This window comes from Mya arenaria, chromosome 3, assembly GCF_026914265.1.
Source record: "Mya arenaria isolate MELC-2E11 chromosome 3, ASM2691426v1".
NCBI lineage: Eukaryota > Metazoa > Mollusca > Bivalvia > Myida > Myidae > Mya > Mya arenaria.
Genome location: NC_069124.1, coordinates 47,770,101 through 47,790,924, shown reverse-complemented (window position 1 = coordinate 47,790,924; position 20,824 = coordinate 47,770,101). Strand labels below are relative to the sequence as shown.

Here is a 20,824-nt window from a genome sequence, read left to right as displayed (position 1 = left end):
GGACCGGTATTCATGATACACTTTTAAAACATACAGGAATGTATTTCACGGAGATATCGGGTGGAGGATGGGACACCAACTTTGCCAGCACTCTGACTTGGGATTCAGAATCATTTTTATTGGTCAGACACTGAACTGGGCAAAGGCTGTTGGCCTCTGGAATCTTGCTCTGGGCGAAAACCACGGGCCGAGGGTAAGCCATGTCTCATTTTATTTATTTTGATAATGAAACACCAAGGATAGAAATCTGTTTATTCGTGACAATGTTCTCCAATACTTTGTTGAAATAAAACGTATTAAATTTTATTGAATACTGAATAGTTTTATTTTATTTTGGTAGGTTGGAGTTGGCGGATGTAATGATTGTCGAGGTGTCGAGGTGTAATCACAGTTAGTAACGGGTGGTACACAAAGAACGTTGAATATTACGCTATGCGTCATCTCAGTCGCTTCGTTCGCCCCGGAGCCGTTCGCCTTCAGACCAACACCTTTTGCTGGGATGAGTTGCAGTCGGTCGCCTGCGTAAATGCGGACGGTTCAACGGTGATCGTTGTGCAGAACCCTAGCACATCCAATTCAGCAAGCTTTTCACTAGACTTGGATGCGAAGCATTACCAGTATGATAACCTCCCTCCACAGTCCGTAGTAACATTTGTTAAATAGAAACATATTCCATATATGTATGTATGTGAAAATGAGAAAAATAAGTTATAAATGTTTCTTGAATGTTGAGAGTATTCATTTCGAAAAAACTGCATACTATAGGCACTAACAGAACACTGCTATAGTTGGTATTACTTTTGTTGAAATATACTCAGTACGTTTAAAAAGGTAAACATAGTAAAGACCTATTGACTGAATAATTATTCAATATGGTGACCAACACCTTTTTATGAAAACTGTGAAGTATGCGAAAAAATGTCATAAGCAAAAATGACGTTATATATATGAGGGGGGCCGAATCGCCCCTGTATTTCCCTATATTTCCCTAAAGGACCATGTTCAATAGGACCTTTCTTGGTCAAATCTCATCCAAACACTCAAAACAAATTATTTTAATAAATAAGTATATTGTTCATTAGACAGATGCCTTCCTAGTTGATTTATGAATGACTTTCCACGTCTCTGCAATATGAACCCAAAAAACATCATGATAATTTACAATCCCTCGTAAATCTTTCGAAATTAGAAAACACTACAATTGTTATTTTAAATAGCTTTGCTACTGATGCCAAATATGCTTACACTTATTGCCAAATTTTGAAACTCTAAAAACATTATTGGATTTAAGACTCATCAGAAAGTGTCTGAGTTTCGCAGGTTTCTTTTGAAATTTGGTGAACCCTCAACGAAAGAAAATCTAATGTAAAGTGTTTTATCTGACTGTGCAGACTTTTTCAAATCCTTAAATGAACACTTCGCTTTATAAACATGTTAAAATCGCTTGCAATAAACAAATATTACTATTACAATAATTGTTATTATAAGTTATTTCATACACATAATATTTACTTAGTTATATTTCGGTTTGTTATGAAGCGAATGCTGGAACAAAAGCCTTTTCTGGAAGAAAGGGAACAAAGAAATCGAGTCGAGGCAGAGAAAAAAATAACAAGAGAGAAAGAGGCCCAGTGAAAAAAGAAAAAGGCTTAAGAGAGGAAACGATGCATTACGAAGAGGAGAAATACAATAACAAGCAAAAACTTGCGAGGCGAGAAGCGAGGCGAGAATATGAAGATAGATAAAGGCAGATACCAGAGGAGGAGACGTTTACCAACATAAACAATATCTTGACAATGCAATGTATTGCTATTATAGTGCGGGTTTTGCGGTGAGAGATGGACATTCAATGATGAAAGGGATGGTACATTTTGGAATGGATGTGATGGTTATGTCTTATGTGATAATATAAAAGAACAAGATGAGTTCATGTCTTAGTTAGTTAGGTCTTTAAAGCTGTTTTTCACCTGGGTTTATCTATTCAATTCTTGTAGTCAGTAGGTAGGTGATTAAATGTATAAATAGATTAATAAGATAATGAGTGAATGCATGAATGGGCGATGGAATGGATGAATGAATGCATGCATCAGTGTATTCACGAAAACGCATAAATACAAAAAAATATAATTTACGATAACTTTCAATGATTATATTTTCAGAACTTGCCCCGGTTTGGGCCTTATTTTTTGTAAACAATAAAAGTCACAAATCATCTTTTTTATAATCAGTATACCGGAATATTTATACATAGTACTGGAATAATTATATATAGTACTTTAGATATTATAAATATGTAAATGGAATAATTCAACTTTGAACCTCAACAATGTGTTCAAGGTGTTAAAAAACATTCTACATTTTTCAAAGTAACGCATTCAATTGAGTCCGTGCGTTTTAGTTATACTCTTCACTAATGTTTAACTGGAAGTAAAGATATAGCTTTAACATCATTTAAAAGTTGTTTATATTTAAAACATCATCCAATCGAAATGGGGAACTACCAATCTCTAGGAGAAGAAAGTGCTGCTGGAAATAAAGTTTTCGAAGTTCCAATAGAAACATTACTTATCACAATTGACGATGAATTAAATCTTTGGCGCGACCTACTTTATAACGTGAGAAGGGAGAAGAAATACGACCATGCAGGCCGAACGTGTATTGATCAGACGATACGGGAAACTGGCAGAAAAATAATTGACTATGATAATGCTCTGGTATTTATTTTATTAATGTCATGAATTATGAAAATAATACTTATTTTCATACTTTCCGGTGATTTATTGAAAAATTAACGGTGGGTTATATCCTGATGCATTCACCGTTTCAAACGGTGAGTTAATCCTAACATAAGTTTACTGTTTCTCTCATTTTAATTTTAACCCCTTTTTATTGCCCCCCCCCCCCCCCCCAAAAAAAAATAAAAAAAAATGAAATAAAATAAATAAGATAAAATAATAATAATAAAAAATAAAATAAATAAAGTAAACTCACAGAGTCCTGAGAAGAAAATAAGTGACGAAATTCCTGATATATGATGTCATTGGGCTAAAACATGGCACAATTTGCAATTCAATATCAATTAAATTATTCTTGATAACTTATTAGCATAAAATAAGAAGTATAATTGGTGTTTCAATATAAATTTGTAACATCTTTCACTTCGTTAACACCAAAAGTAGATTTTTTTTTAACGTGACAACGCCACTCGTGAAATACAATTTTAGGTGCTCACTTGGTGAAATATATTGTTTTCTATCACTCAAACGAGCAATTACCTTGAGTGACATTATAAATTTAGACTACGCATCGTGCTCGTAAAATGTATAGGCTTCTGTTTATATTGTGTCCTTCCTACTCTATCACTGTAAATACCATGTATTAAAATAATATATATATATATATAACAGTTTTGCAGAATACCCCTGTATCCATTTTTACCACAACGAGAAAGTGAATATTCAACCGAGAAGCTGAAAAGTAAAGGATTTTTCAAGACGCTTTCGACGGATCAGATGAAAGACATTGTGATACAGAAATCAGAGTGTGTCGATAAACTCCAAAATGAAGCAAGGCAAATGAACGAAGCAATGCAATTTTTAAACGACGATTTGAAACAAAAAACAAAATATGTAGATGACCTGAGACGCGAAAATGCCGCATTGCTTCAACGATTAAGCAAACTGGCAGGCGAGAAACTGACTAGAGATAACCCCGATATCGCGGACCTTAGCGACCGGAACAGGCCGACAAGGCTGGGCGAGATGTTCAACGAGCTTTATGACAACGAGTGGACGGACGCATTCGAGGAACTTGTTGCATCAGGTTACGATGATAGGGAAGCAGTCGATACCCTCCAGATGGCGCTTATGGTAAAATAGTTAACACAATATTGATTTACAATTACAGTTACAGTTACATGTTTAAGTGAAAAATCAATTTATTATCTGACAAATGCTAGATTTCATTTCTATATCATATTCATTTTCAGAAAGTTTTTCAGTTCTGTGAAAAGAAGGCTTCATTGTTGGTGAAACAAACTGAAAATGCTGCTAACCTTTTGTTCGAAGAATTTTCAAGAAGTGGTTTACAAGAAACCAACAAAAACATGGTAATATTAAAGAAATATTTATATCTATGTTCATGAGTCTAAAGTTTGTTCAGTTATAGTTTTGTATTTTTATAATGTATACCATTATCAATTGTCAGAGCCATATGTTTTGTTTTATTACAGCCAGTGGGAAAGAAACCACTGACCATAGACCCAAAACAGGTTTATTGATTAATACGTATTAAAACAAAAAGATCACATATTATACACGATGCAAAGTAAATGAACTGGAAAAGTGTTCATAACCATTGCAAGGCTTTAGTAAATAAATGTTTTAAAAACTTAAAACAGCATTAGGGATTACTACAATTTTTGGTTAAGCGATTCCTAAAATTTTCGGACCAAGATACAAAGAAAGAATTTTTGATAAAGCTAAATACTTTACATTTGATGGATATGAGTTAAATGTTTCACGATGCATTTCTCGGTGACAAATATCTTGTTGCGTTTATTTAGTTGGTAGAGATGAGAGGGGGCCTACAAAGAGAGGGGTCATCTATGGAAGACTTACAAATGCAACGGAAATGGAAACCAAAAATCAAGCCAGATAGAAAACAAACCTACATTCAAACAATGGTTATTTAGCTGATCATATTTGAAGTTGAAAAGCAAAATATAAACCCTGAACTCAGGTCTACATAATACCAATGTCTTATATTGTACTTGCATATTCAGTGAACATATTATTTTTAAACAAAACTCTTATTAAAACAATTTTAGATCCAGTCTCATGTTGTTAATATTTTACAAGCAGTGAAGCTATTTATGTATTGCTCAACGTCAAGGTACTAAGTCACAGGCCGGGTCGAACTCGTATGGATGAAGGGAAAACGTAACACAAGCTTTGAATGAAAATAGGGCATTTATTAATGCCATAAAAGTGTTTTCACGAAATATCGTAAAATAAAACATAAGTGTCAATAGCATGTGTATAATAACATTTCCCGAAATACATATCTGGGTGGAAAAACCGCCAAGAAAATAGGGCATTTATTAATGCCATAAAAGTGTTTTTACGAAATGTCGTAAAATAAAACATAAGTGTCAATAGCATGTGCCTGACAAAAGTGGTGAAGGGAAGCAAAAAACTAACAATACATATGGTAAGAAAATATGAAGAAAACATGGGGTTCACAATTAAATGTGACATGAAAAACAGTTAAATAAGCTCATTTCTCGACCTTGTAAACTGACAAATATTTAAACAGAAGGTGGTGGGGATGGTGGTGGTGTATTATATGAAAACTAAAATAAAACGCCGAGGCTTTCGCCCACGCTAAAAATATATCAGTAATGGCTACAACGTATCGTGATTGGCTGTTCAGAGCCACATGAGATAAAACTCAAAGGTGATTGGCTGAGGCAATAATTTATGCAGGGTGCTGACATGGTTAAATACCACTAAATTAATGGTTGAACAATTCCATAAATAATTTTATGTTTGCATAAAATTTCATTTATGTATTGCTCAACGTCAAGGTACTAAGTCACAGGCCGGGTCGAACTCGTATGGATGAAGGGAAAACGTAACACAAGCTTTGAATGAAAATAGGGCATTTATTAATGCCATAAAAGTGTTTTCACGAAATATCGTAAAATAAAACATAAGTGTCAATAGCATGTGTATAATAACATTTCCCGAAATACATATCTGGGTGGAAAAACCGCCACAAGGAGAATCCTCCGCCGCCACCCAGAGAGACCGGACTGAGATTACTACGAGTTCAACCCAGGTCATGAATGCAAACGGAAAAAAAAAAAAAAAAAAAAAAAAAAGGCAGAAAAAGTTGAAATGATTAATGGTAAATCACTGGAAAACGAACAGTCACAATGTGCTTACTGCATATTCAAATACATGATGTGGTCGAGAACATGAGAAAAATATAAAAACAAACAACAGAAATGCAATCCGACTGCGGCCTTAAACCGTCAGTAATTGTATAGTATTATCATAAATGAACATTTATAAGTGAAAGCATAAAGATGCGGCACTGTACCATCAAAATAAATAAAAAGAATAGATACAGTGATTGCGGCCTAGAACAACAAGGTGAAAACAAAAGCATGAAAAATAAAAACTGCTGCCTTTAACCGTCAGAGATTGTACAAAAAATTGGCAAGAATGACCATTTGGCTATAGGGGCTGTTCGAGATCAGAGGTAAAAGAAGGTTACATGGCACGTAATAAAAACTGCGGCCTTTAACCTTCAGACTATAAACACAAAAACAGAAAACAAAAATGCAATACTTTAAGGGAAAATTGAACCGTCAGACTATAAACACAAAAACAAAAAGCATAACGGCAATACTTTAAAGCAAAATAATTACAGCAATTAAGTACACCACAATTGTGGTAAAACATTTAGCACAGGTTTACCGCGGCCTTAAACTGTCGGTTAAACCAGTGTAATTCATAGAATTATATCAGTAAACATACATGTACATAAAAAAAATGCACCGCGGCCTTAAACCGTCGGTAAAACCAATGTATCTTTAGAACTACATCCGTCAACGGACACATAAAAAAGAGCACCGCGGCCTTAAACCGTCGGGTTAACCAGTGTATCTTTAGAACTACAACAATGAACAACATATAAAAATGAGCACCGCGGCCTTAAACCGTCGGTGAAATGGTTCTAATGTTTATACAGCAAATAACAGCAGGGAAATAGAAATTGAAAAACCACCGCGGCCTTAAACCGTCGGTGAGACTGCGTTTATGCAAAGAGTAGTGTTAACCGTTGGTAATGGCATTCAATATGCTGGGATACTTAAGAGTGATGAGTAGATCTGTTATATAGAACCGTCGGAACTAGTGGTCAAGACGGATGTGAAATAATGGGATGATCTGTTGCCGTTAACCGACAGATCAAAACCGTGTAAGTAGGAATGTAAGCATGAGGGGAGGGTTTCAACATGTGAGAGTTGACGTGTATTATAAGGAAGCAGTAGAATGCCGCTGGCCAGGTTATTGGATATGGGAAATAGTGATGTTGTTGGTGCATGTATAGCTCAAAATGAAACAGGTGGTAACCTGTATACCAGAAAACGGCAAAAAAAAAAGAAAAGAAAAACGAAGAGCATTGAAAAGTGCGGTTTGAGGAAATAGGGTAACATGACCTGAACTAAGCACAATGTAGTGTGCACCTGAAAACATGGGGGGGGGATTTATGTTTGACCAATAAAATTGGTTATACTGTGTCATGGTAATTTGACGGTGTCTCGTTTGCTTGAGAACTTGCAGTGGTAGGCTGCGTGGGACCCCCTGCAGAAACCACAGATGTGAGGGTGCGGGCATTTGGCATTGCGACAAAGCGTTCTTTTGTTGAAATTCCAGCAGGTCTTGTCATGGAACCTATGGATACGGTGGCTGTGCGAGCTATGAAAAGATGTATGGTGGGGAGGCGAAAACGGAGTGGGTTGTTGATGAAAAGATGTACACGCCCTGAGCCAAAACTCAGTATGCAATCTATCCCAGGGGAGGGGGACGGACTCTCGTAACCTTCTGAAATGGATGTCGTAATGGTAAAAAGCAAGACCAGGACAGCGAGCTGCAATGTCCCGGACGATTTCAGCGTACTTCATAAGCTGTGCAGCTTCATGGGGAAATTTGGTTGTATACACTGCTGTGAATTTTATAAAAGCTGATGTCCAGGACTCAATGGTTATGATTTTCTGGGTGCGGGTGGAGGGTCGAAGTGCAAAGTTCGAGTGTTGATCGAGTTGAAATGAGAATTGGGGATCGCAGGTAGACGAAGGGAAAGAGGGTAGTAGAGAAGAGAAGTCGATGAATTTATTTCTCCAAATATCTTTGCAGATAGACCTCTTGATTTGGTTGAGGATGGGTGTATTAATTGGCTCAGTGTATTGAATGCCATTAAATGTCAGGTTGCTTTTGTGATTGGGACTGGCGTGTTGAAAATCATTAGTTATGGAATCATCAGAATCATATAAAGCACTGTCGATCTGCAAATGACGCGGGAGAGGTTGACTCAATGTCAGGCGATGTTGAGAGTGTGAAACAACTGGAATGTTCTGTAGACCATGAAGAGGTTGAACACAGCGTGGAAGCGTAGCACCGGGAGAGGGTTGTAGACAAGGGACTTGAGGAGGGCAAATTGTTTGTTTGTCGCCAGCTGGAATAGAACCATGTAACCTGGTAGTGGTCTCAGGAAGTGCAGGTCCCGGTGGGAAGACTGGTGACAGCGAAATATTGTGGCCAACATTGCAGGTGGTAGTGGCATGGGTAACAGTCCATGTGTGTTGGGGCTGTGTAAGCATGTGAACAGAAGGCTGTTTCCCCTGTTTGTATCTATGGCAAGAAGATTCCGAAGGTGCCTGTCTTTGATTGTCAGCAGGTGTCATCTGAAAGGAACAGGAAAGTTAAATATTGAGAAAGGGATACCACCAATGAGGGTTCCCAAATTTAATTATAATAAAGTGTCGGGATTCATAAACTAATGATGAACCCAGACATTGGTAAAAGGTAAAGGAAGTCTGAAATCATAACCAAGAGCGTAAATTGACTGTCATTAGTGCGAGTCATATTTGAATAGTTGAGAAACACTTGAAGGGTGTAATGTATAATCTGAACCATGTACCCCAAGTACATTTTGTTTGATTTTTTGAATAGCAAGGTGTGTAAATAAAGCCAAGCTGTGAGCACTGGTAGTACCCATGGCGTGTTAATGAAACCAAAGAAAAATTATGCTACAACTTAACTTAGCCAAGCCGTAATTAAGAATAAAGGTCATATCAAATGGTGTGTATAACTAAATCAACGATGGAACAGAGCTCGATTACTTAACCATGCCATAAATCATGTAGTGCATATAGTGTAAACCTAATTATGGCAAAGGATGGATCCGGGCGTGTTAACTAATGCAATCTTGTAGTAAACATAGTAGACTTAGTACTCGTGAGGTAACGAAGACATGATAAATGCGAAGACAATATGCGTTTACAAAGGCAAACCGTTTATACAGCAGTACACATGGTGTAGAAATAAATCAAATTTAATGATAGAAACGGCAAAGCTAACAGCTAACCATTTAATAATGTAGTACACAAGGTGTGCAAACTAAAATATGCCATTTTTGCATGCATGCTAAGTAATGGGACATGGCGTGTAAACTAAGCCAAGCCGTGAATAATACACATGGTGTGATAACTAAACCATGGCAAGCAATTGGACAAGGCGTGTAAACTAAGCCAAGCCGTAAATAAAACACATGGTGTGATAACTAAACCATGGTAAGTAATGGGACAAGGCGTGTAAACTAAGCCAAGCCGTGAATAATACACATGGTGTGATAACTAAAACCATGGCAAGCAATTGGACAAGGCGTGTAAACTAAGCCAAGCCGTTAATAATACACATGGTGTGATAACTAAACCATGGCAAGCAATTGGACAAGGCGTGTAAACTAAGCCAAGCCGTTAATAAAACACATGGTGTGATAACTAAACCATGGTAAGTAAAAATTTGGGACATGGCGTGTAAACTAAGCCAAGCCGTAAATAATACACATGGTGTGATAACTAAACCATGGTAAGCAATTGGACAAGGCATGTAAACTAAGCCAAGCCGTAAATAATACACATGGTGTGGTAACTAAACCATGGTAAGTAATGGGACAAGGCGTGTAAACTAAGCCAAGCCGTAAATAATACACATGGTGTGATAACTAAAACATGGTAAGCAATTGGACAAGGCATGTAAACTAAGCCAAGCCGTAAATAATACACATGGTGTGATAACTAAACCATGGTAAGTAATGGGACAAGGCGTGTAAACTAAGCCCAGTCGTAAATAATACACATGGTGTGATAACTAAACCATGGTAAGTAAAAATTAGGGACATGGCGTGTAAACTAAGCCAAGCCGTAAATAATACACATGGTGTGATAACTAAACCATGGTGAGTAGTGGGACATGGCGTGTAAACTAAGCCAAGTCGTAAATAATACACATGGTGTGATAACTAAACCATGGTAAGAAATGGAACATGGCGTGTAAACTAAGCCAAGCCGTAAATAATACACATGGTGTGATAACTAAACCATGGTAAGTAATGGGACATGGCGTGTAAACTAAGCCAAGCCGTAAAAAATACACATGGTGTGAGAACTAAACCATGGTACGAAAAGAAAAATGTGGCGTGTAAACTAAGCCACACAAAAATTATGATAATATTACAAGCACAGAACGTGCTAGAATATGGAAAAAACTACATATCTTTTCGAGTAAAATCGAATGGACCCAGGGCAGCGACCACAGCAGCATGGGGATGCTGGCGAAGCGAAGAGAGCATGTGACGGAAAGGTGGCAATCATCCAAAGCGAAATGGTAGAATGCATCAACTGAACGGGTCCTGAATCCTTTTTGTAGAATGACTGGAGACACGCGCATGTGATAGTCTAATGTTAAACAATAAGTCCAAATCGGAAATATGCTGAGCAACGTATTCTTGGTTAACATGGGTTAATGACCAGCACGAGAATAATAAGGGCTGAAATCATACACCGTTTTCATATTATCCATTGTTTGAACTAAGCACCAGGAAAACTCCAAGCATAGCACGTAAGGAGGCCCCTATAAGTCCGTATTGGGTATCAAATCACAATAATGACAGAAGAATTCTGGAAGACTTGTAGATGTATCTAAATTGCGACACTGGGCGCTGCCATCTTGAGTCACGTGATCCCGTAAACAGCCGAATTGGTTTGTTGCCTTTTCCGCACAAAACTTCGCTATAAAACAGGGTCGCCACCCTGACATGTTTAATCCAAACCGTAAAGTATAGCAAACAGCTATAAATGACATAAGTAAATAACCGTGAAAGGTACAAACGTTTCATGTATTATATGAAAACTAAAATAAAACGCCGAGGCTTTCGCCCACGCTAAAAATATATCAGTAATGGCTACAACGTATCGTGATTGGCTGTTCAGAGCCACATGAGATAAAACTCAAAGGTGATTGGCTGAGGCAATAATTTATGCAGGGTGCTGACATGGTTAAATACCACTAAATTAATGGTTGAACAATTCCATAAATAATTTTATGTTTGCATAAAATTTCATTTATCCTTTAATAATCCTTTAGGTTCAACCGCGAACAATGAATGTTGAAGACAAACTAAAGCAGATGCGGAAAGGGGTCGCTGAGTCCCTTGTGCCATCAGTACAAAAGGTAGAATTGAAGAACTAATTTTCAATTTACTGGTCCATTGATGTATATATGTAAACTTGTAAATTTTTTACCCCATTAACTTATTATTTCCTTATAATATATCATACTTGATATCTCCTCTATCTGATATTTAACCTGCAATGTCTATTTTGAATTCAACTTCTCGGTTTATTTGTTATCCTACATTATTTTCTATAATAGGCTTACATAAAAACATAATGGGACAACGAGTGTCTTCGAGCCATTAAACCCTTCACCAAGCGCTGCATCTTTATAGCCTGGATGATGGTGGTTCAGACGCCACCGATGTGTTTTGACAGGGAGCTCAAAGAAGGGGCGACTCTCGACGCGGCTCGCTACAGACAGTACACGTCTTCTGGACACGTTGTCCACTTCCTAGTGTGGCCGGCGCTCCTCTTGTATCGTGATGGACCGATCGTCTGCAAAGGAGTTGCACAGGGAAAGAAGAAATAGTGGTGACTTCAACGTGGCACATTTATAGTTTGTCAAATTGAAGTTAGAACTTGCAAAAAACAGTTGTGCACAAACACTAAGAACTACACTTTTGACCAATGAATTGACCTGTATTAAGTACTTCAACGTTTCGCGTTATAAAAGTGTTACTTAGTCGGATATGTTATTGTCTTTGACTGTTTCTGCCTTTCAAATGACGTTATTAGCATTGTAATTTCAGTGTTTTATTAACATCGAAACAAAAATCAAAATATAACAGCAGTATTCCTATTTAAATCGATACATTTGTAAACATTTTATCATTGTAATATATCACATATCATCGGAATATATCATTATTTTTATAAATAAAAAGGGGTATACAGAGACCAGGTACTCAATATCGGCCTTAATTGGATCTAAGAACGATGTTGTTTATCGGATTACTTGTTATTAATAACTGACCGAAAGAGTGGATGAAGTCTATGATTTATGCTCCTGAGATTAACTGGTGTTGCATATTGTAATGACCCTATCATTATACAGGTTACTCACCTGGACATTTACTTGCCATCTTTTTGTGGAACTAATATACAGTACTGAGATATATTTAAAGACTAACGTTACACTTACCTTAGGTTATGTCTGTTTAAATTCCATCCGATCATTGTATTTCTGTTGCTATGTACATACAAGAGTGGTTCTCCACCCACATTACATATACATATTGAATGTATTTGAACTGAGAAGTATAACTGTTCCATAATCTTCTTAACGAGATAAACATTATGTATTCATATTTATCAGTTATGCATACTCTGATTCTAACCCAATTTATTGAACTTACTGGGCGTTTCGGTTAGTCCAATTTAAGAAAATGATGTTTGTTTAATTTCCTTTGTAAGCCTTCTACGGATGTGCGACATAATCGAAAATATGCTAAAATATAATATTTCAAATGTTCGATCCATGCGCACTGAATACGCGAGGCGATGCGCTAATGTTCAAACAAAAAGTACAATTTCGAGAAGATAATAATGACCAAGTCAATATTTACTATAAATTAATATTGATCGCACGAAGAGTGGTTAAACAGAAAACTAAAAGAAGTGTTGTAGGTTCATGTACAATGACTAATTAGCTTTAACTCATTACTTTAGCTTTTTGCTTTGTTTATATGATGTTCTGATTCACAAATTTATAAAGAGAATGATCTATATGATTATTTATAGATCTACAAAAATAGTATAATATGTTTTCAAGCATTTTCGAGTACTTTTTCACTGTGTTAATTACAATTCCAAATAATGCTTCGTTTTCAGATATCTCTTAGAGTACATAAATCAAAGCCTAGCAGAAAAGAAGCAGTTTTAAATGTCTTATTTGTGCACTGCAGTCGAGTATTATTGATCTCGACATATACAGTTACGTAGTTATTGAGCTGATTATTCTCACAAGAATGCACTCAATACTTCATTTGTCGACAGCTATCACGGAAGTAAATATAAGGTCATTTGTCTATTTCATGTCGTGAGATGTATAATTCAAGTTAGAATCATGCCTACGTTTAACATGTATTATTTGTTCAGGAAATTAACACAATTAAATCAAAATAAGAAATTGTGATAACTTAAACGTTACATAAGTGCATTTCCTTTCTGCAACTTTCGATTTCGATTTTGAAAGCAAAACTACACTCGTGTTATACTAGTACAGTACGTAAGAAAAATTAGCTTTACTAATGGGAAATAACAGGTCAAAGGGTGGCCGAGATGCAACGTGTAAAGTTGAGGACGAAACTCTTAAAGAAGTTGAAGAAGAAGTAGCGGAATGGTCGCGAACGATTCAGATAATTAAGGGAAACCAAGGTGGAGAAGGGGCAAAGATGGGTGAACGTGACTTAATCCACCGGATGAACACCACTGCAAAAAAGATTTCTTCTTACATAAGCAATGTAGATGTAAGTGTCATTTCTACTTAAGTCAACTAACTGAAAGTTTGTGTTTGCATACTCAGCTACTCACAACTTGCAATTATCTAACAACATGTGGTTTCTCTCTATCTACATAATGTTATCAATATTATGTAACCAGGAAAATACGGTTATGGAGTAATGATTACTATTAGTGTATGAGATTTTAACAACAAGTATTTAATCCAGTATATATTATGAATCATTGATTGGCGGAACACGGATGGATAGTAATATCGTAATAAAAAGCATAAAATGGACATATTAAGAAGAAAAAACATACATGCGCAGACAAGTATGAGTAACAAAACAAGCAGTACAGTAGCTGGAATAAAGAGTTATACACTAGATTAATACAGTAGCTGGAATAAAGAGTTGTACACTAGATTAATACAGAAGCTTGAAAAATCAAAGCACTGAAAGTTCTGACGAACGTTGGCTCTGAAAGATGGTGGTTTAGGGCATTTAATCAGGATTAGTTATTGTGAGTAAATTTTAGTCGAAATAGTCCATATGGTAAAATAACAGGAATGTGTTTTGCTATTATTATTTTTTTATTTTACATATTTCGATAGTTTTGTAGATTGTTCTTAAATTAAATATGAACTGTCCATGTTCCTATATTATGACACACCGTGTCAGAAATGAATTGATAAGGACATACTTGCGAAAGGGAATGGTAAATAATCAATATTAATCGACAAGCATTCATACCTGTTCAAGGAAATAAACTTTGACGTCAATTATAATGATTGCTTTTTAATTGATGGGTAAGGTCATTATTATTTAATTAACTATTAAAAGATAATGGTCCATTTTATAGGTGGAACTTTTGTTGAAGTCGGCTAACTAATAATAAAAGACAAAATACAATGTTTGTAAACATTTGGCAATAACATGATGCCATACTAGTATTTATTGGAAATAATATTTACACATAACTAAGTAGATGCAATGTTTCCAATAGTTAAATGTAATGATTGTAAAAGATTCGTAAGATTTTTGATTTTAAATGAATTAATATAAACTGTTGATGTTATTGCATATTTTCAGTAAGCAAACGGTGGTCATCTACTCAAAACACAAGGGAACTTTTATACTTTAATCACTTCAGTTAGGAAATTGAAATAAATATATGTTGAAGTAGTGAAATTGATATGCAAATGACATATGCATAAATGCAGAACATAGTAATGAACAGCATTGTACATGGGGAGGCATTTGATTGATAAGGTAATTTGTTTTGTTCCGAATCAAAATCAATTATGTGAGCATTAATGTTGTTCTATTGGAAAGGTAAAAAACTATTTCATGGAGATGACATTGAATATCACATTTCCTTGTTTAATTTTCAACATTATGGTTCTTAAAAGGCATCCTTGAAAGTATGAATAAAGTATTCAGTTGTAATGTGTAAAAACTGTTAAGTTTATGTACCTTTGTTCCATCACAACAACTTGAGTTTAACAATATAAACACAACAGTGATTCACAATAACTATTGGCATAATGAGTTTGAGCAAAATATAAACTTAATAATGAAGTAAGAAATGGCGTGTAATGTTTGTAAAATGGATATATACTATTAAAAATTCACCGTAAATGTTTGTGATTTTTAAGGCGAATTTCCATGGCATTTATTTCAATTGAAACAAAAACCATTGACACAAATTTGCTGATAGAGATATACTGTTGATGGCATAGTTCGAATACATAAATCCTATCTTCTGAAGCAATCAGTTGAACACAAATATTAATTGCTAAATTGTACTTATTAGGATGGCCCTTTGTCGTCATGATGGGCATTGTAATTGATCTATCGTCTATTTATAGCAATATCAGTTATGCCATCGTTATGTTGTTGATGTTTTTTATTCATCTTTTAAATATGAACATTGTAGTAAACTATTTAGCATTTCGCTGAAGTAGTTAAAGTGGAACTTCTTATGTGGAACAAACTTTCTTATACATAAATGTTGAACTCAATCCGTCCGAAGGACTTGATCTTGAGCGCCTTATGGGAGCGTTTAATAATTTCTTAATGGATGTTTATCAGATTGCTAAAATTAAAGGAGATCAAACGTAAACACATGTACTTAATGTAAGACATCAATAAACTGTTAAAATGTGTAAGTTTCGCTGCAAAAAGACCTGTAACTGGTTGTAATTATGAACTAGTACTTATACGCGGTATTCAAGTCTGAAAATGTTTGGACTGTTATTAAACAGTTTCATACATGAAACATATATGTATAAGTTATCAAAAGTTTGTCTACATTGCTAATTCGATGTATGTTACCTTTGTTACAGGAGGATCAGACAGGCCAAGCTGGCTTGCAATCAAGCGTAAATAAAAATGGGTCAATGAATCCGACTTCATCTAGTAAACGAACACAAAACGAAGATGGAACTTGCTCTGGTCATGATCGAGAAGTACACATTAATCCAAGTGATTTGGTTGTGCAAATTGGGTTCCTTAAAGCAGACAGAGAAACAATGAAGAAAGATATTACACGTCTTCAGGAGGAAATTTCAAGAAAACAGGCAGAGAACGACCAATTAAGGATACGGTAAATGATACCATCGTAATGTGAATTATGTATAGCCAGCTACTTCTACTTGAATGCTTGATCATGTCTTTACATTTATTTCTTATATGCATTTTTCTCGGCCTGTCTGTTTGCAAATTTCGCCGGAGTACATTTCGATATATTATGTGTGTGTTATGTTATTGAAAGGTGTAACAACATTTCTCTGTAGGTTAAGCAAATTGGCAGGTGATAAGCTGACAAAAGACAACCCGAACATAGCTGACCTGAGCGATAGGAACCGGCCGACGAAGCTTGGCGAGATTTACAGTGAGCTGTATGACAACGAGTGGACGGATGCGTTTGAAGGTCTGACAAAAGGTGGCGGCTACAAAGATGAGGAAGCAATTAAAGCTCTGCGTACAACATTGGATGTAAGAATAAAATACAGTTATTTTTATTTTTAAACAAATGCAATCAGTCGATTCATTTTGGTCCTTTACACTGTATACATCATGCATGTACATGCAAAGAATACAGTGGGGTATGTACCAGACTATTGACTACTCTTTATTTATTTCCAAGTACCTTGTAAACCATTGTGTGTCCAATTGCCAGGTGTTTGATACCTCATGACATCAATTTGTATGTAAAATTTGATTTAACAATACAATGGAAACGTCAGGGACAAGCCAAGTAGCCTGACAATTAATGAAAACCTGATCTGATTAAAATCCAAAGGCCAGGGCAATGCATGCACTAAATGAGATACAGACAACCTACAAAACAACAGAATGCATGTTTGAGTTATTGCTTCAGAACACTTACGAAACATTGGTTAATATGGGGTTTAAACGAGTTTTATGGGTATGCAACCTTACAACTATTTATAATTTCTTTAAGTATGTGCATCCTTTATTTTAAGAGTGCCTACACGTTTTGTGTGAGAAATTCTAACGAGTTGGTTACCAAAATGGAAGCGGTCGCAGAGAAGTTGTTTGAAGATATAACAAGAGTAAGAATAATCAATGACAACCAATTCTGATCTCTGTTTTTGTGCAAGTTGATATTGTTGATATATAAAACAAAACGTTTGAAACTTAAATTAGTTTAACGATTCACTAAAGAGACAACATATTAACGTTTATGGATGTTTGTAATATTCTTTTCTGTTCTCATGCTTATCAAATACTTCTTTCTTTCAGAGAGAGCATAGTCTTACACTTCCACAGTCTGTAAGTATAGCATCAATCGCACCGTCAGACACCTATTACTGACCGTAACTTACTATTCACAGAGTAACAGAATAAATCTATCATGGGTATCCGACTTTGCATCAATACCTGTTAACATATATTTTCGTGAACAAATCAAATTTTCAATACATTTAGTTTAAAACGAAGTGTATAGTTCAACAATATTACTATTTATAGTTGATTGTTTTGGAAATTCAGCCACTTGGTCGTGTAACAAATCCATTGCTTGCTCTTGAGGACCATTTCATCGAGAGGCACTGGAAACCTAAACAACGCAAGGAAGCACAGACGGACTTGAACAAGCAAACGGTAGGGAAAGGCGATATGCAGGACATTGTTCATTAAAAGATTTGGTAACTTGAATAACGCAATAATGTACTTATGAATTTGCCAAGTAATGCATTGAACAAACTTTAAGGTTGTCCATGAATTAACATTGTAAATGCAAAACGATATAGATTACAATCTTGAAAATTATTCATGTAATTCGTTAATCGACAATGGTTAATCGAGGCACATTCAAGAATTAAAAAGAATAAGGGCGTTTCGCAATATTATTAAATTCAAGATGTTGACGTTTTGTTTTTGTTTTGTTTTATAACACAGTCGGTTGGACCTACAAATATGGGCCAAGAATTGATTAAAATGCGGAAAGGTGTCGCCGTCTCAATGGTTCCTGTCGTGCAACATGTAAATGGCGTTTTTATCTGAGCATTATGTTTGATAGCTTAAAGATGTGAAGTTGGAAACAATCCGATTGAATTTCATTTTTAATAATAACTGAAAAGACATAAAATTGCACTGTTTTAGCGTATCTGATAATGTGTAAAGATATAGTCATATCATAAAAAGTGTGACTTAAAACAGGATAAGAAAATTAGACGTCACCATTTCAAAAAGGTTTGATATTGATAAAACAAAAATGATATTTAAACCACTTTGTACAAGCGTTTAACGGAAAGGTCGCTTTTCAGGAGTGTGTTGTTATTGCTGCTGCTGTTGTGTTTCTTTTATTGATGTTATAAATAAAATAGAATTAAATAAATATCTAACACAATTTTCTATCAAACATTCTATCTTACAGGCATATTTACGCGACAGATGGGACAAGGAATGCATTGAATCACTTAAACCTTTCATTAAGAAGTCCCTTTTCATCTGCTGGATGATGGTGGTTCAAACTCCTCCAATGGTTTTTGACAGTACAACCAAACCCGATTCGCGTTTTGATGCATTGTTGTACAGGCAATACACAGCGAGTGGAGACACCGTAGAGTACGTGGTTTGGCCTGCGATGTTCCTTCATGAAAAAGGATCCCTTGTTCTGAAAGGTGTTGCGCAGCCAAAGAAGCGTGTGTAGTTGATATTTTCTACGTACAAGTATCGTTTCAAAGTATCGTTGGAGTATCCAAGACATCGTTTACCTTTGTTGTTGTGTATTGATTAAGAAACGATAGGATTATATAAACAGAAGGTGTTGTATTTTATTATTACGTAATGTGTCACTCATTGAGTGTCTCTAAGGCTTTGATTCTATCTGACGCCTTTAAACAATATCATACGTGTGCCTGTAGGCTTCATTGTATTATAATCATTGTATCAAAGACAAGTAACTTGTCGCTTACCATGAAAGCATAATAATATGATATAGAGGATATTTGTTGAATTCAGTTTAAGATCGTATTTTATTTTACGAGTGGTCACAGAAAAAATATTATTTTTATGTGACTACGAGTGAAATAAAATACGATCTTACACTGAATTCAACAAAAAAAAATCAACATAATTTCTTTTTAGTTCATGCATATATCGTGTTTTTTTCAATATATGTCCCCGCTAGGGTAAATTTTTGTGGCCTCTTTGCAAAGGAAAGTAACTGCGGCATAATCGCTATATCAAAGTTACCTCCTCTTCTCGCGAGCAGTCCGTCAACTAAAAAAAATTTCCACACTTTATGGAAATGGTTGTTGGAATTGAAATTATGTTTAGATAAAACCCTACTTCCATCAACAAAACCTATCATTTTTAACATTTATTAAGGCACAAAACAAGTATTTAAACAAAAGCATTTCGGAAATAAAAAAAAAATGTATCGCGTAGAACTACAATTCAAAGAAATTTGGCCATGTGACATTTGTGTACATTCAAAAATAATTTCAACAGATTTAAATTAACAATGATGAGTGTGTTTTCGTAGTGTGTATCTTGTCACTGTCGCTCTCAGACTCTGGATCTTACGGTATTTTTTCGGGGTCAATTCATGAACAGTCTGTGCAGCCGAAGGATGCTTTGTTGTTGAGACAGCGAATTATTTTCATATCTATAAAAGTTGAATGTCACGTCCCCGTGTGTTTACCAAGACCCCAGAGGAAATGTCGAGGATGTGCCCGAAGATGCTTTTGAGAGGGATGCTGCGCAGACTTTGAAAGTTTTAAAAAAGAAAAATGAATTGTTGAACTGTTGAATGTAAACTGGAAATTGATCAAATTCAAAATGCTTTTGCATACACGTACGCGGTTAAAGTTTGTAGGAAGAAATGATCTATCAACTCTTTTACTAGCACATGTGGCCAAGTAAATATTCAACCGATACCTACCAAGCAGGTTAATTGTAACAGTATGTTCCATGAAAAAGTTCATACATAAATTGGTAAGCTTGTTCTTTTTTAATAGAATTTTATAATCAATCGCAAAAAAATGTTTGTTTTATTAAAACTATTGCATAATTTGATTTTGACAATTTAATAAGATTCGGTCAATGTGTATAGTACAGCAATAAAGACAACAAACATGTACTTGTGACATACATGTATTTTTTTAAAGTCAAGGGAAGCAAATATTATAAAAGATGGAAAAAATAGTCCCGAGTTGTCTGTATAGAGTGGAATGAGCAAGGGTTATCATTTCACTCGAGCCAGAGTGAAATGATCAAGTTATCAATCACTAATATTTTTCACTCTTTCACCGGTTTGCGTGAAATAAACGCATTATACGCAATATTGCCAATTTCATTTCTGCGAAATGTTTTTAATCTGTGTTTTAGTTTTAAAGAAATGGGAATCTGTTTTGTTGTTGTTGTTTTTTCGACATGATCATATGCTGCGGTTTGCTGTTATTTTAGTTGGAAACAGTCCAGGACCAATCGTCCACTGCTGTTTTGTGACATGATAGCACATTGGTAAACTCTTCATAAGTAACTTGCAAAGTGTACGTTGCAATTACCACTGTTGTTAGCAGCGCGAAAATCGCTGGTTCAACTATGGCAGTGACGGCAGTATAGCAATATAAGCCAATAACTTAAATACAACGTAACG

General features: G+C 35.4%; 2 protein-coding genes and 1 pseudogene across 2 annotated transcripts; 2 read left to right on the top strand and 1 right to left on the bottom strand.

Moving 5' to 3' along the window:
- Positions 1-1,532, top strand: part of LOC128226079 (uncharacterized) — a 28,661-nt pseudogene extending 27,129 nt beyond the window's left edge.
- An 80-nt stretch (positions 1,533-1,612) lies between these two features.
- Positions 1,613-20,574, top strand: LOC128226078 (uncharacterized). The gene is made up of 15 exons (XM_052935972.1): positions 1,613-1,864; positions 3,408-3,869; positions 3,989-4,108; positions 4,232-4,270; positions 4,565-4,684; positions 11,217-11,303; positions 13,153-13,156; positions 13,481-13,716; positions 16,038-16,297; positions 16,488-16,689; positions 17,181-17,270; positions 17,461-17,490; positions 17,710-17,820; positions 18,118-18,201; positions 18,596-20,574. Exons 1-15 carry the CDS (start codon positions 1,802-1,804, stop codon positions 18,869-18,871), a joined length of 2,184 nt encoding a protein of 727 aa, XP_052791932.1. The 5' UTR covers positions 1,613-1,801; the 3' UTR covers positions 18,872-20,574.
- On the bottom strand, positions 6,343-11,207 carry LOC128229306 (uncharacterized). Its single transcript, XM_052941148.1, has 2 exons — positions 10,962-11,207; positions 6,343-8,473 (listed from the first exon to the last, which is right to left on the bottom strand). The coding sequence occupies exon 2, from the start codon at positions 8,471-8,473 to the stop codon at positions 7,310-7,312; it is 1,164 nt and encodes a 387-aa protein (XP_052797108.1). The 5' UTR covers positions 10,962-11,207; the 3' UTR covers positions 6,343-7,309.
- Positions 20,575-20,824: the final 250 nt, after the last annotated feature.